The sequence below is a fragment of the Oryzias latipes genome, chromosome 15 (genome assembly GCF_053564925.1).
Source record: "Oryzias latipes strain Hd-rR chromosome 15, Olatipes_Hd-rR_3.1".
NCBI classification, from domain to species: domain Eukaryota; kingdom Metazoa; phylum Chordata; class Actinopteri; order Beloniformes; family Adrianichthyidae; genus Oryzias; species Oryzias latipes.
The window spans coordinates 13,699,292-13,720,307 of NC_136251.1; the positions used below are offsets into that span (position 1 = coordinate 13,699,292).

Genomic DNA, 21,016 nt, shown 5'->3' on the forward strand with positions numbered 1-21,016 from the left:
TGCTTTCCTGTCTGTGAGGGAGGCGGTAATGAAAACAACATCACAAAGAAGCAGATTTATCTCCTTCCATGCTGTTTTTTGTCCTCATCTGTTCATACTAATGGCTGCACGCACCACTCTGGGGTTACAACCTTTAAACTCATTAGATCAGATTAGATTAGATGACTTTATTAATCCCACAATGGGGAAATTCATTTATCTGTCGCAGCAGCAACGACATTCAGAAATAATCAGCTAATAATAATCGAAATAACATCAAAAAAGGACATCAAAAATGACATTCATATTAAATAAATAAATAAATATTAAATAAATAAATAAATAAATACAGCTGCGAAAGTGTGATCCACTGCAAACATGTGATCAACTGTAAAAAAAACATGTAAAACGTTTTTTCTTTTTTTTTTTAAATACAAAAATAAGTCAGTAATAAAGTACACACCAAAACAAACAGCCGGTCAGGAACAAAAATAATTGAAAACAGCAACAACTGCAACAAAAGTAAATGAATAAATGAGTGAAAGAAAGAAAAAACACCCGTGGGACCGTGGAGTGTCACTTGGACACGGTGTTGTACAGTCTGATGGCTGTGGGGAGGAATGACCTGCGGTAGCGCTCCTTCTTACACTGAGGGTGCAACAGTCTCGTATTGAAGGAGCTAGTCATCGCCTCTACAGTTTGGTGTAGGGGGTGGGAAGGGTTATCCATGATGGATGTTAGCTTAGCCAACATCCTCCTGTCCGCCACCCCCTCGATGGACTCAACTGTGCAGCCCAGGACAGAGCCGGCCTTCCTAACCAGTTTGTTAAGCCTCCTCCTGTCTCTGTCTGTACTGCCCCCCGCCCAGCACACAACTCCATAAAGGACCACTGAGGCCACCACAGTGTCGTAAAAGGTCCTCAGCAGCTGTCTGCACACGCCAAACGACCTCAGTCTCCTCAGCAGGTGAAGGCGACTCTGGCCGTTCCTGTACAGAGCATCCGTGTTATTGGACCAGTCCAGTCTGTTGTTCAGGTGAACACCCAGGTATTTAAAAGTGTCCACAAAACTCAATCTCTGAACCCTGGATGTTCACCGGTGAGTGTGGTGTGACCTCCTGAAGATGCAGTAGGTCACACACACACCTCATGCAGTTTCTTTCCTCAATTTCAAGATTGAATGTTCATAAAGTTTGATTCAAACAGAGTTTCTTTTTCCTGAGGTCATCTCTGCCGCCCTCTCCTTGTGTTTGCACCAGCAGATCCTGCTGTGGGCTCAGTCATCGCAATGATTGTAAAGCGCCCCTCATGCACATCCTGTGTGCAGAGGGAGGTGTTCTGTCCATGAGCTCGGGGCGTGGCCAATCCTTTTTTTTTATCGCAGGAAGTGAGGCCGGTCTTATCGCACATGGCTGGGTTGCCCTCACTGGCCCATTTATCTGTCACACATGAGCTGGATTCCAGTCCTCAACCAGCCCGCTTCTCCTTTTTATTGCAATCTTGTTACACATGAAGCACATCAGGTATTTTCAGGGTCAGTGTACTGTGGAGTGCGTCTAATAGCTTATTGTTTCGTGTGTGCAAGTGCTTTAGATTATTATTCCCACAAAGTAGATGCAGAAAAATGTAAAGTAAAGTTCATTTAAAATAAAACAACAACAAATAAGCCTAAAAGTTGCAGAAATTTCAGTTGGTGGTGTGACTGTGTTTACTCCACCCATAACCCAATTTCCCTTCCTGAGCACCTGCTTACCTGCAAAGGCCTAAAACTTATAATATGTTTTAAAGCTAAGATGAATGAAAAAAGACCAACAGAATTATGGAACATCAAAAAAATGAATTAATAAACTGTTAAAAACAGTTTTAGGTTTCAAAAAGCAAACACTTTTTAACATGTTTTAAACACTGCTAAAATGTTCCAGGCTAATTATTTAATTACCAAGGATATTTATTTAAACAAGTCAAAGTTCCTGAAACACTACAAAACCGTACTTGATACACGTATTCTCCAAATAGTTACCATATTTAGCATTTTTAGGACATGGAATATTATCAGCAAAATTCTAAAGGTTCCATGTGTTTTTATTTTTACAATTCAAGAATAAATTTGCTTTAATGACATTTGAATGATCGATTTTTGCAGCATTTCAATTAGCATTCAAAAGGAAAAACTGTCTAAAGTATGTAAATTCTGATTTATCATATTTATAACATTTCTCACCTTTTGTTAATTTTTTTTAACATTTTGAGTAAGTTAGTTTTCTTTTTTTGGTATCTTTTTGCTTCCTCCAGATAATTATCCTATGAAGCACCCATAAGAGTATATCCCGTCTTCTGCTTCTGTATATCCCTATTTACGCTCACAAAATTGTTTAAAAGACCTATATCATGATTTTCTTAAGCTTTTCAGAGTAAACTATATTCATGTATATGATAATATATTTCCTTTGGCACACAGAAAAATGTTTTTTTTTTATGAAATATGAGTTACTATCGCAGCTAGTTTTCCTACCCGGAAGTAAGACGACTCGATCTCTGAGGCACCGTCCATTTCATGACGTCATCATAGAGCCGGCCTCAGCAGTGTGTCTGTGTTTCACCCATGAAAACAAACAACATCCAAACTTTTGCAAAGATGGATGTGCAGATAAAATGAAAGCGTTTTAGCTGATTACCGCTAGCTCAGTGGAGAAAGTGTGTGTGTTAGCCCGGGGGCGGTGCTGGCAGTGCAGACTCTTCCTGGAAGGGGCTGTTCTCACTTTCATAAGTATAATTATGTGAGAACCTGATCGTGTTTATGGATTGGTAGGGGCTGGTGCTCAGAGCGCAGGTTTTTAGAGGAATACTCAGAAATAAATAAATGGATCAAAATACAGCTCTGGAGATGTTTTTTGTGAGGAATAAACATTAGAATCCATTTAAAAACTCCCAAAAAAGTTATTTTTGCATGATATTGACCCTTTAAATGTTAGGACCTAATTTCAAATCTTGGGGACGTCATCTTGTATTATGGTGTTTTTTTTACAGCTCTGCTGATAACACACGACTCTACATTGCTGTGTCTCGTAATGACAGAGTCAGTCAACATACTTTTAAATTGCATTTTAGACATTAAGTCATGGATGGCCGAGAACGTCTTACAGCTGAACCAGGACAAAACAGAAGTTTAAGTGGTTGGCACTGAAGACAAGTGAGAGATTGTTTTATCTAAACTAAAAAAGTATAAAACTTCTTAGTAGTGTTTGAGAAACCTGGGCATTATTTTTGACCCTGAGATGAATGTTACTCCACAAACACCCTCCCAGGGAGCCTCCGGGCCGTAGAGACTGTTCATGTTTTTAAAGGGACCTACCTTTTTTGTTTAAGCTTTTAGTTGAAATTTAGGAATTTATTTGATGTTTTAATTATTTTATGTTCTCTTTTTACTAATTTGATGTATTTTTTATTCACTGATTTATATCTGTCTATTAAGGTTTATTTATCTGGTTCTTTATCTGTTTTAACTGTTACCGGTATTTATTTTCTTCCTATTGCATTTTATCTAACTCCAGTGTTTTCCTCAGAGGGATCCGACACATCAGTGGCTGACCCTTCTCAGTGAGCGGGGTCGGTGCAATGGGATCTCCCGGGTCTGGCTTGTTGCTTAGATCTGGGGGGGGTCCTGTGGTAGAGTATTCAGTGAACTTGGGTGGGGGGTCACTGATGTGGACAGGTCCCCAAAAAAATGTTTCCCCTCTTCAGTACAACGCCAGACTACACAAATAAAGTTTAATTTGATTTGATTAGCTGTGAGATCCAGGACTGATGTTAAATAAACACTTTTTTCCAAACCAAAAGAAAGCCATGCCTAAAATTAAAAAGTAGTAATATCTGTTGTTGACCAGTTTCTAGGTAATTTTACTGATCAGTAATTATCATTTCTGATGTGTTTTCATCTCCATCTGCATGTGCTGCCCTCTAGTAGTCAGTAATTAGATGGATATTTGTTAATAAAAGCACAGATTGTTCTTTATTTTAGCTATTTTGTCAATGTCGCTTAATAAATCCACAGATTTCCATACCTGGTTAGATTTTTTTCAGACTTATGGGAGGGAATCTTGCAAGAAGCCTAAAGAACCTTCTGGTAACGGCATAGAACTGTGATTCCTAAGATGTGCATGCAGGACACTCCTTTGTACCTTTGTCCCCATGGTTGACAATAAATTACTAAAGGCCATGAATCATGAGTATCCTGCACTATTCTCATCAGTGAAGTGAGTTATGGCTTCAAATATGATTTTGTTTTCTTGCCCCACCTGAAATATTTCTTCTGGATCTTAAAATCAGGTGCCCGTTTTCTGTTGTTCTGAACGTAGCAGCTGCACCGTTGCTGTGTTATGGTTGATTCCACACAAATAGCTGCTATAAATAAAGTTTGAACGAGTCCTTCTTCAGTCCTTCTCCAGCATCGTTCAACACTCGCATGGACAGTATTAGATCCTAAATGTATGCGTGTTGTATATTTGTGTCAGAATGTGCAGTCACTTCCAAGTGTATTAAAGTAGCACTTTGCTGCTGGCTGTGACTGTCTGTGTGTTCCAACCACAGATTACAGGGCCTGTCGGCAGACAAGGCTCTAAACACGGGTCACAAGACAGACCAAAATGTGACGGGTTCTTCTCAGAGAGCTGATCGTCTGGATTGTGTTTCTTGGAGCACATGTGCTTATTTAGCCCAGGATTTGGTGTTTTATTTCTGTATGTGGGCGGTTGGGGTGTGTGTGGTTCCATATCTGGATGTGTCATACATGTGTTTGAGTCAAGTTGACCTGCTGTAGTGGTTTGATATAACAGCAGTAGCAGTGTGGCTTTCCAAATCAAACATTTCTCAGTTTCGGAGTTGCAACGGAATCAGAAATGATGATGTTGAACTGAGAAACTGCAAAGCCAAAGCGGGAGGTCTGTCTACTAACGCCGTGCTTCGGGGTTGCTCCGCCATTTTATTCGGACTTTATCACAATTCTGCTGAATTGTGATAGGGAACAATTGTTCTCCTGGTTCGACTTCTCCATTTCCAGTACTTGCCCCACCTGAGCTCAGATATTGCTATTCCACCTTCATGCAGTAGTTGGCGCTGTTTTCATTGCATTACTATCCACCAATAAAGGGAAAATCAGAGTAGGCCCCGAGACATTAGTTCTTGTTCATATTTCCACTTTTACCCAACACAAGGCAAAAGAATTTTATTTTATTTCCATGGAAAATTCCAAAAAAAATGTTTACGTTCACACTTCTGGAAAGAAAACAAGATGATCCAACTGCCTGGAAACATTTGACAGTTGCAACATTTGCTGGTTTGAGGATAATATTAGCATGAGCTTTGACCAGGAAACACCTTTCACCCCTTACAAAACCTTGTTTATAGACCAGAAATTCTCAAACTTACTGGTATTGGTGCTGCTTTGGCTTTTCTAACATTTGGATTACTTGTGCTCTTTGGTTTGCTGAAGTAGAACTCACAGTGCTTTTGAATCGCACCAGGGTTCACTTGCAATTGAATCAAGACCATGATTGATTTTCAAAACTAAAGTTCTTCCTACCTGTCAAACGAAGCAAACTAAATGAACCCTGGTCTGGATCTTAGACATCTAAAACTAGACAGATCATCTCTGATAGATGGATTCTGAACAGCCAAAGAAAATGAAATGAGATGAGCTTGGGGTGGAGTTCACCCCCTGAACAATTTCTTAAAAGATTAAAAAGAGTTCTCCATCTATCTGCCAATCAAAAAGCAAAACACACTGGAGATGTCAGCGGTGACTCCTTAATAACACACCTTCTTTGGTACGTATACCGTAAAACTTCAACCGTTTAGAGATCAGTGTGAACAAAGCTGCTTCAGAATACGCTGAACCTACATTAATTGCGTACACGGTTCAATAGGTACAGTAGTCAAAGTAATGTCAACACTGGAGCTAAGTTCTGCTGTTAACCCTTGTGCTATCTTAGATGACCCCACCCTTGCATTGATGTGTTCTCCCTACCATGACAAAGGTGGATAAAGGTGGAAAGAGTTCATGTAATCCATGGACACCAGTGAAGATCACAAATCATTGAAGAAAAAGGTTCAGAGCACTGTCTAGTGGGTCTAGATGAACCAACTCCCAATGTTAAAGTGCTTAGGATAGCACAAGGGTTACAGGGTTAAGTTTGACCTCTAATATAACTGCTGATGTAAAAACAATATGCCCCTCTCAGACTTGTAATGGATACAATAAAAATGTAAACAGTGTTAACAGTAAAATGTGTTAATGATTGTGAATGGGCTGAAATACCATCTTGGTTCAACTATGCAAAACCAAACCAAACTAAAAGCAACCTGGTTTCCTGTTGATGTTACGTAATAAGTTGACTTTATTTTTGTGGAAAATGTGAGCCTCTTTCTTTTTCACTGAAATGGAAGTGAGTCGTGGAAACCTCTTTGTTTGAATTTCTGCTATTGCTGCTTTTGAAGTTTCCCACGTGTAAGAGCAGATCCCGCATGACTGTGCTCACACCCCGTGCGGTTTGACGGAACAAATGAAATTATATCTGCCTTCAAACTGTCTGTCTGCTGGCGACAACAGCAAGCCTCCACATTTAGTTGAACTAAAAGCGCCCTGTCATATTTTAAAAACCTGTGCTACTCAGACGCCACAAACCTTTAATCGGAATGGAAAAGTCTTGTTTTACATATTGTGTGTGTGTGTGTGTGTGTGTGTGGGAGACACACAAAAGCTTGTGGGTGAATCTGTGGTTTCTTTTCTGTGCACTTTGTTTGTCTGATATCACCCAGTCAGTCTGTCATTCAGTCACTTTTATGAATGTGTGTGGGTGGGAGCTGGTGAACCAGTTTTGCCAGCTGTGTGTGTGTGTGTGTGCGTGCGTGTGTGTGTGTGCGTGCGTGTGACTGCCTGTAAGCTAATTATATAACACCTCTCTTATTCAATCCCACTCTGCTCTCTCCCTCCATGTTTTTTCGTGTGTCTTCCTTCAGTTGTCACACACGTGCAGAACGGCATCAATAGAACACGCAGAGGTACATCCTGTTATTGTCAGACGAGGATTGGGACCGTTTGCTCTCTGTCCCTGCGAGGGGTGGCGGCTGTCGTGCAAAGGCCACAGGACGCCTCGTGTTTTTAGCGTCCGACCTCCGCTGCAGGGCCTGCCTCCTCCGAGTTTCTGCTGCGCATTGTTCTCCTTTAGCCTAGACTAAACTGGAGCTGTTTTATCTGCCTGTTTGTGTCTGATTGTGGCTCCAGGCTGCATCTCAATTGCTGCATTTTGGATAAGAGTTCCTCGTTCTGAAAAGCTTTTGCTATGGTTCCATTTTGCTTAAAGACCCACTCCAATGAAAACTGTGCTTTAGGTGTTTCAACTTGTTCTTGTGCCATTTTTCTGTTGATGAAGGACATCTATAAAGAAAAGTAGGCTTAAAATGGCATTTCTGTGTATTTTTGTTATTTAAACTGTTGTGAATCAGGAGGTGTTTGAAAAAGAGCTTATTTATGACTAGGGTTTGTAGATTTTTTTCAGCAATGGTTTTTCATAATTTTTCTAAAACAGTTTTTCAAAACCTTTCACAGAATTTCAAAACTATGAATAAACATATTTCAATCAAACTATTGTAGTCTGTGCCACTAAATAAAACTATTTTTTTGCCACTAACCTCATCTGCTCATGAAAAATATTAGATGAGCTGCAAAAAGTAGAAAAGCCACAAAGTCTCCATGTCATAGACATGATCTGGGTTGTTTATGTGCTCATCACGATATCACCAGTTCCTTCTTCCTACTGACTTTATCCACAAACATTTCAGAGCAAAACATTGGAAGTAGTTCTATTGACCAGTATGAACTGTTTCTTTCTGTCTGTGGTGAAGCAGAAAACGAGTTACAGCCGGGGTTTGCCTTGATGTGAAGCTGCAGAGGCAGGCAGAGACCGTCAATAAAGTACATCAAAACACCCCAGACAAACAATAGCAGTTTTTCAGTAACTCACCATAAATAATCTCAAAAACATCACAAGTTCTTATTATTGTCAAAACAAAATCCACAGAAATCCCTAATAATATTACCCCTTTTCTTAGAGTGAACCAGCGTGTTCGAGTGCTGCAAGTTCTTATCACCAAAATATTATAGTAAATTTAAAAAATCCTATTTAATTATAAAAAAAATTAAAGCGAAGTTGACAAAGATGAACACACCCACAACGTAGCTACAGTAGCTTTATAAAAAAAAAAACTATGAACAGAGTAAACAGAAAATACTGTCTTTAAAAGAATATTCCATTTATCAGGGGGGAAAAATCTGACAAAACTTGTTTGATGGTGTAGGAAATAGTATTTGCTCCTATTTTAAGTTATAAAAAAGTACTGGTATTTGTTAGAATTAGTTTCTTGGAAAAATCAGTCGTGGGTTAAGAGGAACAGCTTTACTTTTTAAAAAGAGACACATTATGCTGCCATGTAAAACAAAATTAAATATGCGCCTCGTCCTTTAAAAACATCCAAAATAAAAATATAGGGGGTAAACAAGTTATTTATTTATGCACAACTCAACATTCAAAACATAATCTAAAGAAGACAGGGGACTGTGGAGCTTTCCTTTGTTCGAGTGCACCATGTGTTTGGATGGAACTCCAGTTTGTCTTTCCTATTAAAGTTTTGATGCAGGTGAGTTTCTGTGGAAATGATCAACATGAAGACGCCTTTCTATGAAAGTTTGTGTGTGTGTGTGTGTGTGTGTGCGTGTGTGTATTTAATGCTGACTTGTCTCGGTCCAACACCTCCCACTTCAGCACAGTGGGGATCAGGCAAAGTCGTGACTCGAGACGCCCTTAAACAGTCTGGCACGGTGTGAATCCAGGTCTAAAATAAACCGCTGTGGCTTAGGAACATGTCGAATTCACAGCTTTGTTGGTTTTTACAGGTTAAAATTTTGATGTTGGCTGCGGACGAAAGCTTTTTGGTGTTTGTGGTCACAGTTTGAAGCTTTTGTTCTCGTTTTCTGTCCAGTGACAGCTACATCGTGCGTGTGAAAGCGGTGGTGATGACGCGGGACGACTCGAGCGGCGGCTGGCTGGCTCAGGATGGAGGGGCCCTGACCAGGGTGGGGGTGTGCCGCCTCCTGCCGTCAGAGCTGGCACCCGTTTCGGCTTCCAATGGCTCCCAGTTTCTAATCCGTGGTGAGCGGCTACGGGACAAACAGGTAAAACTGGTGAGCCGCTGTCTTTGGGGTCTGTCGGACCAAACATGCTGAAATGAGCTACGGTTGCCTGCAGGTAATCCTGGACTGTCCACTGCGGAAGGACCTGGTTTACACCATAGCCATGCCCACATTTCATCACTGGAAGGTGGAGGACAGAAGGTGTGGCCTATCCTTCCAGAGTCCAGCAGACGCCAGAGCTTTTGACAGGGGCGTACGGAAAGCCATTGAGGACTTGGCTGAAGGTGAGTAATTGATTCGAGGGTCTGGTCATCATTAAATCTTTTTTTATATCTTATGAAGAGTTTTGGAGTGAAGGATATTTAAATGATGGTTAGTTTTCAGGATCCAAATATTTTTATGAGCAAAGAAAAGTAATAAATGTGTCTTAAAATTGTTTAGTTAGGATGTATACTTGTATAGTGCTTTACTACAGTCACAGTCCCATTTACCCATGCACACACACACATTCACACACTGATAGCAGCTCCGCTGCTGAACACTGGCACCAACCTGTAACCACCAGAAGCAATGGAAGGGTAGCTAAAGGACACTTTGACACAAGGGGGCGCAGAGCAGGAACCAAATCTTCCATTCAGAGGTCGACCGCTCTACATCTGCACCACGGCTGACCCACAACTTAGTTAGTTGCCAAGATTCAATATCTCTATTAACGAAAAACATTGGGCCATTTTATGCACAGGAAAAGAAAAGAGAAACGATTACGATTTTGTTAAAGAGGCTTCAGGCACTTTTTATGACATTAACACTTAAGCTGGATTTATGTTTCTGCATCAGGTTTATATGAGGATGTTTGTGCTCCAGGTTAATGCAAGATAACATCCGTAAGAACCCAATCTGTCATCCGCGTGTCCTGTAGTCACCCTCTTCTACGTTTTTTAAAAGAAGCATGTTGAGACTCCATACCAGATCCTGAACTGATCCTGAAGACTTTAGGGTCAAACACAATGGTTACATTCTGGATTGTTGGGTGTGTGCACCCTAAGACACAGAAAGTTAGACCCAACACACCCACTCTGTAATTACGTAAGAGAATTATGGAACCCTCGTAGATGCAGGATACAAGCATGGAACAAACCAGAAACATTTTTGTGTACTGGTGTCCTTAAGACCAACACGAACATGAATTGAAACTCAGGCGAGTCGGACACAGGATCATGTTCCGTCCTAGAAAATAATCCCAAAATCAGAAGCACACCAGAATCACTAAAGAAAACCACCAAGAAGACCTAAAAAAAATCCAGATTTCACCGTGGATACGCACGAACCCTTAAGGAGGACATGAGAGCACACTTTCCTTTTTCGGGCGACAGGAAGTAGGCGGGTGAATTTGAAGGAATAGCATCCACAGGTAAAACCTGTCAGTCCGGATGAGAACATGAAAGATCTTGAGTATTTAAAGGAACCCATGGTCTTAAACTTTAAGACACTCTGTCTAACCCACTGAAACCCAGAGAAAGTGCCTAAAGAGATGCAGTCTAAACATTGTTGTGTTATTGACTGGGCTGTTTTCCTCCCGTAGGCTCAACCACCTCGTCCACAGCGCTCCAGAACGAGGGCGAGCTGGGGGACGATGACGTCTTTACTGTAAGCACGTTTCCTGCCTTTCATTACCTCTGCGCCCCCTCCTCACTTGCTATATAACCCTTGAAAACTGGCTCGGTGGAAAAAGGGGTTGATAGCTTGAATGAGGGAAAAGTGAAGAATGTGCACCTAGTTGTTTATCTTGAATGACATTCAGAGAGGTCAATATATTGGAAATTCTTGAGAGGAACTCCACCTTATTGGCTTGAATTCAAAGTAACCTGATGATTGATGATTGATGTTTACTGTTGTTTTCTCTGAAATGCAGTTCATAGAAATGGCAATCACTGGATTAATGGTTGTACATAAAGATGGAATTATTTCAGGATTAGTTGTTTTATGGTGCAAGAACACAGTAGTTTCTATTATTATTGTTCTAGCTTTCAAAATAAGGTTGAAAGACTATATTTTTGAAGCTGTTTCTACTTTTCTTTGTTTATGTGAGAAAAAAACTCCCCTCATTGGTGATACATAAAAGGCTTGATAGAAAAAAGGTTTTCTATGCTGTTGTGAATGTTGTACTTTTGCCGATAGCTGCAAAAAAAAATAATTTTTGTCAAATCAAAACCAAAAATACTACGTAATGTTTAAATTCTTAAATGACAGAAAGGGTCTTTAAAAACAGGGGCCTGCTGTTGTTGTACATATTAGTTCTAGAGCCAGATTGCTTCCCTAACTTGAAGTGGGTTAGGTGTCACTTTAGAAAATCCTCTTCATATTTTTCACCAGTTCTACTGAATTTGGGCTTTGGTAACTTATTTCTTGATGTTTGTTTTTTTGACAGAAGAATCGGTTAATGCATTTATGAACGTTTGGCCTTATTGAGCACAAAAACATGACTAGATTTTGGGTTTGATTCCTCTTAAATTCCTTTTTTTTGTTGTGAAAGAAAAGGAATGTGTCTGTTGTTTACAATATACTGCTACCAAAGATGAAAGTGGCTGCGGTGAAATCATCCCACCATCACAGAGTCTTTATAAACTGCAGTGTTTCAGCATCTGATAAGCCTTTGAGCTCTCATACTGGCCTTGTTAGATCAGATTTAATGTCTTTCTAGTATTTTCAACAACAATCAACCTCTACAGCGCAGCCTTCAGACCGGTTCTGAGAGGACCTGCTGAGGTGAAGCTCACGTATTCTGGCAACATATTTAGTCAGACGCTGCAGTTAAACACAGAAATCCTCATTGAAACTGCTCCTAAAGCTCTTGAGTGTTTTTCTTTTTCCAGAACTAAAGTTTGCTTCAGTTATTATGAGCTCGCTGTCATGTAGAGCTGCCACCAGAAGACGAAGAGCGTGTGCGCCGTTTGTGTGTCAGGGCCTCTCTACCTTAAGTTAGCATGAAGAGCCTCGCTCTGTGACTGTAATCTGACACCAGAGCCAGCAGGCAGGGTCACAAAGGTCACTTCCTGTATCCCACCAACTTCCTCTCCCCTTGCGACCTTCTCTCCCCCCATATACACACACCTATACACACACTCACACACACACACAAACGCACACACAGCCACCAAAGCAGCAGCTAGCAGCTGTTTCCCAGCTTAGTTCAGGGTGGGTGATTTACGAGAGGAAGTGCCTCGTGGTTCATCTTTGACTCGAGCTGTCTGCAAGGGCCAAGACTAATAGGTGCTCTGCTGGGAGTGTACAGCCACCACAGAGAGGCACACAAACACTTGAGGGGGGGGGTGGGGGTGGAGACTGCGCCGGAGGGTGGAGCAATCCCTAAAGCAAGGCTGCAGAAAAGCATTTCAGTGCAACAAATCCAAAACCCCTTCCTCTTAAAAAGCTACTTGAAATGTACATGTAGTAAAAGAAAGAGATAATGACAAATGTTACTTCTCCAAAACAAAAGGTTTTCTGCACAGACTAAAGAAATAAACAACCAAATACAAAAGATTACCCCTATTAAATTCACCTGTAAATACATCTCGCTTTGCTTTTTTTGAGCCTGTTCAACTCCCAAGAATGCAGCTTATGTGCATTTCCATAGATAGAAAGATTGTTTAACTTGTGGCCATAAATAGCGCTGTTATTCAGCAGCCAGCCACAACATTAAACCATCTGCAGGATTTGGCAGCATTCGTGCTCCCGTCCCGGTCCCGTTTGCTGGTGAGAAACCTCAAGTTGTGGCTTTCATCTGGATGTTTTTTTACACGCCACCCTCCGAAACATTTCTGCAGATCAGTCATTACCGCAACCGGGCACACCCTTGAGGGGTTGGACACATTTGTGACAGACGTTGGTTGCTGTGATGTTTGAGGCCATCTGTGTTGCCGAGCTGGTTCTTACAACAACCTTGGTGTGAGCTCTTGGCCAAAAAAGCCTTCTAAAGATCCAAATATTGGCCTGGTGTTAGAAACTGGCAACCAAATGGACCAGGAGCCATGTACGGTATATACAGAAAAACAGTCGATGCTTTCATGTAGCAATGAGGCTTAAAACTTTTAAAAGTAGCTTCTGCCATACGTGTGAGTTGCAGCAAGTTTCTGAACACATTTTTGGACACGTGACAAAGCAGGGAATTTGACGGGTGTTAAAACAGAGGCAGAGGGCATGAGTTTGAAGAGCAAGTTGTGTTAGGTGTGAACGCAGCATAAGTGACTACAAATATATACCAAGTTTATGTCTAATGACCACATAGAAGATGAAAACTGTGCTGCTGAAACTTTAAGGCTTGTAGACTAAGCAGATGGTACCTCAGTTCTTGAATGGATGTCATCTGGGTTTAGTTGAGTCTTGAAATGATACACATTGGTTTTTTTGTTTTAGTGCTTGTGTAAGATTTGTGTAGTTAGTCCTTGTAGCTCCAACTGAAGCTCTGCTTGTGTGCGTCCTTCAATTTACGTAAGAGTTGAGCTCTGCTGATGCTCTTGCACTGGTGAGTCTTCTGAAACGCGCTTGTGGCAGCAGCAGAGTTTCAAAGCGGGGCTGGTTGTGGAAAAAAGGAAATGTAAAGTCTGATTTACTGCCGTTTCATGGCGGGAGGAGGCCACACTTCCCTTACTTACTTACTTACTTAACCCAAACATTACCCAGGCGGCTCTCTTCGCATCCTTCTCTCTGTGTGTCTATTTTGGCTTCTTCACAGTGGGGTGGGGGGTGGGGGGGGTCTGTAGAAGCCATTCTGGGCTCTTCCCAGGAGAGAGCCAAGCCGAATCCTCTGGAGCTCCCGCTCAGGGCGTGTTTTGTGTCAGAAAATCATTTGAAAGTCTTCCTGTCCAGCTTTGATTCCGATTAAAAGAAGAGATGAAATCCAGAACTTGTCTCTGGAGAAGTTTTGGTTGTTATGTTGAACTCGTTGCAGCCATGAAGGCCTGAATGGTTTTGTGCTACAGTGGGGGGGGGGGGGGGGGGGGGGGCGCGCTGAAGCAAAGGCAGTACCGGTATGTTGTTATTTTTGGCTGGCTGCTCTAAAGGCTTTGTAATAAAGCTGGGGGAAATTGTCAGCATGGCAGTGTCCATGTGGGGAACAGGCCTCTGCAACCAGACAGACATACATGACCATTTAAACATTCATCCAAGATCTGTTTAGGCCCATTTTTAGTGTGCTTGTTTGAAGCTGGGCTTTACTTGTTCTGATGAAACTTTAAGAATCCAACTCTCGTTCTTTGACAACAGATTCTGGTTTGATCCCCTGAATTCATGAAAACTCACCAAATTTAGAAAACACATCCACTCTAGTGACAACTTTTTAGGAATGAACTTATTTACTCCATCTAATCTAATTTTGCTGCCATTGCGACACAGTATTTTCAAACTTCTGTTTAATTTAATGCTTATATTGTGTCTGGGTCAAAATTCACATGGGTCAATTCTGACCCAAACACAATAACACAATATAAAGGTTAAAGTACTTTTCCATACAGTAACAAACACCAGACTCAATAAAACACAAAAACCCATTTGAAAACATTCTAAACATGATAGGACGTTTCAGTCTTGTGTCACAGTGGGACATAAGCACGTAGAGGTACTGTTCTGCCCTCAGAGTATAGCAAATGTCTTAAGTGCTCCTGAAGACAGGTGCTTTGGTTAACCCAATCAATACACATTGGTCAGTAAATGTTGAAAACTTTCATATTATTTAAAGAGGTTTTGTGTGAGATGATGCAAAGAAGACACCATCTGAGGCTCGACATACTTTGTCTGATCAATAGAAGTGTGATCACTTGTTGAGTCGATACGGTCTGCCAAATGTTTGCATTGCCTACCTAGGAAATATATGCATTCGGATCGGTAAACATGTAAACAAAAGGTCCTAGTGTTAGACGTAGTAAAAAGTCTGCCCCCCTGAAGGTCATACTTTGAACTCTGCTGGATATAGTTTGTTCACGAAGGCTTTTTCAGTCATAACCCTTGTGCTATCTGACCCCACCCTGACTTTGACGTGTTCTCCCTACCATGACAAAGGTGGATAAAGGTGGAAAGATTTCAAGTAATCCATGGACACCAGTGAAGATCACAAATCATTGAAGAAAAAGGGATCAACGCACTGTCTAGTGGGTCTAGATGACCCAACTCCCAACGTTAAAGTGCCCCAGATTAGCACAAGGGTTAAAGGCTGTCATGGGTTTATGGGTGATTGTAAATTTCCCCTTAGGTGCGAGCCTGGATCTGAGGTTTGTTTGTCTTCGTGTGTGGCCCCAAACTGTGCTGGTGACCTGCTCAGGCAGATGTAATTGAGGGATAGGCTCAACAAACTTCTGTTCCCCACTCAGGAAGGGGGTTTAAAATAATTGGAGGAACCCCACCTACTCAAGAGATATCTTATGGTTTTCTCAACAGAGGCTCAAACTGCTGGTTAAGGCTGTTTGGCACAGCCTACATCTCCATCCATTTTCTTAACCCGCTTTATCCCTTCCTGGGTCACAGGGTTGCCAGAACCCATCCCAGCTCCTTTGGGGCCAAGGCGGGGTACATCCTGGACAGGTTGCCAGTCTGTCGAAGAGCCTACAGCTTAAATTAGGAAATTAAGGATAGGTCTTTTGGTCTTCTCCTGTCCTAATCCGCACGATGGGAAGTTCATCCCATCAAATGGAAGTTTCTGTTTCTTCTATTTTTAAATAGGAACATCCCTTTGTCTTCAACTCACAGCGTCTTTTAAATCTCCTAGCCTTGTTTCCAGTGACAATCTAAGAGTACCTCTGCTGGCCATTGGGGCACCCTAACTGACCCCAACAAAAACAAGCTGCTATTTCTTTACACCAGCATGACCTGGTGCCTCATGCATGGCGCATATTTCATTTGACTGTCAGCTGGTTCCCACATAGGATGAGCCCCTGTGTTTGAAAACCGTCTGATCGTCACATGGCTGCAACGCGATTGTCTGTCCTCTGTCCAGCCAAGGTTTGAGTTGGAGCAGAACCCTGATGGGCTTTATCTTCGAGGGGACCGGATGCTTTTGACTCACATGTGGGGTGATGAAAAGGGAGAAGTAAGGATTAAATGTGGAAGAAGTCTGATTGAGCAAAGGATGTTTCTGGGGAAAATATAAGGCTATGATACGATGTTTTTGTTGCCAAAGGACATTGGAGTGTAGCACATCAGACTCTAAAGTCAGAAAGTCTTTTAGAATTCTTCGTGCAATAAACCTTTGCACCCATCAATTCAAATACAGAACTCTGCTGTTTTTCCAATCAGCACAGGGAGTCTTCCTGTTTTTGTTTGGCCAATCCTTGTGTGCTTGCTGTTTGTTTGAGAACTCCAATCAGAAATGTTCAGGCCTCATCCTGTGTTTGTTTGTCCCCCTCAGAACACCACAGACAGCTCGTCCAACTCCTCCCAGAGACTGGACAGCTCTCTACAGCCACTCGAGTCCTCGCCCCTTCCGCAGAGACACAAGTGTGTGCCGAGACATCGCCATGACCCGCATGACCCCCATCCACTCATAGACCACTTCTACTTGGACCAGGTAGGAGAAATTATTTTGGGTGACATCACATAAACACGTGCTCGGCCAGTCCATTTAAAGGCGCTGTGGTAAGGCGTCGTGCAGTTTAGTTAGAGTGTAATGTTTTTCAGAAAAAAAGCAACAGTCTCTTCCTTCCAAAACCGAGCAAAGGATCTCTTTTGAGGTTTCCCAGCCTAGTTCTTCGAGGTCTACTGCTGTCCCTGATCCTGATAAACAGGATTGGGTTTGTTGAGTTAATCCGAACAATTAACTTTAACAACGGAGATGTTGCCAGTGACATAACACACGCTTTTTTAAGTACCGTAAATCTTTGACCATTTATGTGATCACAGTGAATCTGGTGATTGTTAACAGTTACATAAGGGTTGCGGTTGCAAAGGAATGTCAACATTGGAACCGAAGTGCTGGTGTCAAGGGCAGTGGCGGACTGTGCATTACACACCTGGGCCTTCAGTAGTGCTACGTCTGAATCACTCAACACCTCATTAAGCATTTTATGCCACTAAATAATCTTAATAAACAAAACAGTAAACAACCACAAACATTTGGAATATTATTTTATTATATTTATCATTTCACTATTCAAAAAAATCGGATTGTTCGAAGACAAAATCCATCCTCCTCTCTTTCTTCAAAAACAGTTCGATTACCCTGTCATGTAGATTGTCGCACTTTAGTCCGTCAAGAAGTCCTTTTATATTGCCATCAAGGCCAGTGCTGAGAGCCGAGTCTGTCCAGTTGTATTTTTGTGAAGGTTTTAACTTGCTTTACAGCCCAAAATGTTCACTCGACAGACGCAGTGGACACAGGGATGGTCAGCGCCAAACACACAAATTTCATGTTCGGTTACATCTTCTCATTCATATTTTTTTGATTAAGGAGATTAGTGGGAGATTTCCCTGCAAAATCCTGCATGATGTACATTATAGTCAGCTCTGTTTTTAACCGAGACAGATCAAAAAGTGCTCCGTGGCTCTGTGTCAAACTGGAGAAGGCTGCATGTGATTTCCTGAAACTTCTGTCCAATCAGAAGGTCTGAATACTGTGACGTTGCCTAAGCCTGCTAGAATGCCCTGCTGGCACCAACTCAAAATCTGATTGGTTGAAAGAAATGAATGACCAACATTGATTTCACATCACAGGACCTTCACAACTCTTGCTGAAGGCCCTTATCTTGCCTGGCAACAAAGGACAGCTGAAATGCGATAGGTTAAATGCTCCTATATGAAAAGACGTATGTCTGGAAGCAGCATCATGAATACAATAAAATTGAATGGACAAGCCATTTGGAATAATGTAATGAGTATCCATGGACAATATATAATTAACACATGATAGAGATATTTTTTAGGCCTTCAGAGAAGGCCTTGAAGGCCCCGAGGCCCACCACTGGTCAAAGGGTTGACCATCTGCTAATAAAGCAGTGGAAAGCAGGCAAACAAGCAGGATGGTAGACTATGGCTGAGCACCCTTGGACTGAAATATACAACATCCACTCTCTGGATGCTGGCTCAAACACCAGAACCTTCTTTTTGTTTCCCAGAGCAGTGCATCTGACCCTTTTTCAACATGCCATAGCACCTTGTTACCAGGAAACATTAAATAGTGTGGGGAAAAAAGGAAAATTATTGACATTGTCTTAGAAAGAGACTGAATTATTATTTTTATTTTTTCAATATATTGCACTAAAGTGTGACTAGCTGCTGAATAACCACAGGTTCAAGTTCGCTTGGATTTTAGATCTATGTTTAAAGCAAAAGTTCAATCAAACATATGCTAGGTTAGACACTTTTTTCCTGATTAGGAAATTATTCAGCGTATGTGTTAACTATAACTTTGGTTCAATTTTGTCTTTCTGTTCAGCATTTGTCCCGTATTCCCCGCCGCGTGAAGTTTGAAGATGAGGAAATTGTCCGCATCAACCCCCGGGAACGCAGCTGGGAGCAAAGCACAGAGCGTCACTTTGGGCGCCAGTCAGACCGCCCCTGGCTGACTGGCTATGAGGACTACCGCCACGCCACCATGCGGGACAAATACATCCACACAGACGAATCCGAGTCTTACGTCCAGTTTGACGATATAGACGCAAAGAAGCACGACTACACCTACCCGCTGGCTCCAGCTCTGTCGCCTTCAGACTCTGATGCCCCCTTTGGACCCTTTGCCAATAAGGGCCACAGTGGCTCCTGCCGCTCAGACTTCTCTGCGGTTTCCACACAGCCTAGCTCTATCCTGTTGAGCTCCTCTGCTTCTTTCAGTGCCGCGAAAGGACGTAAAGGTGGAGGCACGGAGCGTGCTCAGTGCGAGCACTGCGGGGAATCCTTTTTTATCTCTAACAACCGAAGAGGCCGGTGCCAGGACGCCCCAGATCCCGTGCGTGCGTGCATCCAGCGGATCAGCTGCATGTGGCTGGCAGACACCATGCTCTACCACTGCATGTCGGACCCCGAGGGAGACTACTCGGACCCCTGTTCCTGTGATGGCGGGGAGAGCGGCGGAGGGGGTCGCGTCGGCACGCGCTGGTTAGCTCTGCTCGGCCTGTCGCTCGTGGCGCCCTGCCTCTGCCTCTACCCGCCTTTGCATGCCTGCCACCACGTGGGGCTGGTGTGCGGCTGCTGCGGAGGGCGACACAAAGCCATGAGCTGAGTCCGCCGCAAAGACTTCAAACCAGGCACAGGGAAAGGGAAGGATGGGGGGGACCCACACAGGCAGGAGAAGGGGGAACTAACGGCCGCTTGATCTTTTGCCTTAGTTCTCTGGGTTTTCTACAAATTCCAGACACTGAAATAAGCCAAAAAGAAAAAAAGAAAACATTTGGTGCATTTTATGAACCGCCTGGGAAGATAAGCTCCCCCTCACGGCAGACAGTTCTCTCCACGTGGCCATTTCATACTCTGTTTCTAATGAGAGCAGTCTTTTTTCAGGGGGCCTTTTTTATAGCTAACCTATATGTATCACATATGCAGGTACTTTATACTGATATATTTGTACACTGACTCAAAGAACTTGAATTGTTTCTTTGTCGTATTTCTTCTATTCTTTATGTTTTTGTTTCTATTTTATCCAGTATCGGCCCCGTTCGGTTCAGCTACAGCTACAAAAGAAATCCGACACTACACCTCTTTGTATGTGTGTGTGTGTGTGCGCGTGGATGCTCGCAGTTTAGGTGTGCTGCAGCTTCTAGTAAAGCCTGTGTATTTAGCTCTTCCTCTACGACATCTTTGTAACTGAAAGAAGAGTGGTACTCGTCTTCTAATATTCCAAAGATTCGTGTTTTTTATCCTATTTATTGATCTCGATCGCTCCCTCAAGCACCGTAAATCATCCCTATGACTCCAAACAGTGCCTAGAGATATACCTTAACCCTGAACCCAATAAGTCTCGTTTGACTTGACGAACACTTAATTTCAAAGCTCTTGATTTTTTTATTTTTTGATCCTTGCAAAACTTCCGCCAACTAGTTTGCTGTGTCATGTCAAAAACAACAACAACAACAACAACAACAAAAATCAATCAGCTACCATAAAAGTTGGTGCCACATGCCTTAAAATGTGAACTGGCTCCCAGCTTCACCAGTCTTTCTAAAGATGTCTGCTACAATGAAAAGTAGGAGCACAGTTACAGCTCCAAGCAATCAAGCATCACCCCAATGTTTCTTGGTTTTATAATAAAAAACTTTGAAAAAGATTGAGTGTGTGGAATTGAGTTTGCCTGCGATGGACAATCACCCCCACTTTAGTAACGAATACAGACATTAAAAAATTGATGAAATAAACATCATTAAGGATTAATGGGAGGGTTGTTATGACAGTGATATCTTTAAATAAAATAATTAACAGTGTTTGGGAAAAGTTAAGGTTAATTAAATGAAGTACAGGTTTGTTAGAAATGAGTTAAAATGTTGGATTTATAGTTCTGCCGTGGACTCTGTGAACCTTTACATAACTGTATTAATGTTGACATTGACCTTAACACCTTCTACACCTCATTGACATGCACCTGTGCATATGACTGGAGCTGTAAAACTCAATTTTCTTTTAATTGTAACTAATTTAAAAAAAATATAAGTGTAACATGATCTGTGCGCCATATACACAATGTAAAAATTACACATAGGTGGTACACGCGTGACAAGAGCGCAAGAAATACATGGAACGGTCGTAGAAAGCCACAAATTTGCGTGTGCATCTCGCAAAAATCATGCACAATTGGGTAAGAGTTACGTAATTGCATTTAAACCATGTAAAATATAAATAGACTGCATAATTCTCAACCGACCAAATATTTTGGACAGCTCAA

At 42.0% G+C, this 21,016-nt stretch overlaps 1 protein-coding gene across 1 annotated transcript in view; it reads left to right on the forward strand.

Moving 5' to 3' along the window:
- LOC101162704 (sprouty-related, EVH1 domain-containing protein 2) overlaps window positions 1–20,404 on the forward strand; it is a 28,737-nt gene extending 8,333 nt beyond the window's left edge. The window contains exons 2-6 of the mRNA XM_004077229.4: window positions 9,012–9,204; window positions 9,278–9,446; window positions 10,745–10,809; window positions 16,559–16,717; window positions 18,581–20,404. Coding sequence (XP_004077277.1) covers window positions 9,012–9,204; window positions 9,278–9,446; window positions 10,745–10,809; window positions 16,559–16,717; window positions 18,581–19,363 — 1,369 coding nt within the window. The 3' untranslated portion in view covers window positions 19,364–20,404. The remainder of the gene's footprint in view (window positions 1–9,011; window positions 9,205–9,277; window positions 9,447–10,744; window positions 10,810–16,558; window positions 16,718–18,580) is intronic.
- The last annotated feature ends 612 nt before the right edge of the window (window positions 20,405–21,016 follow it).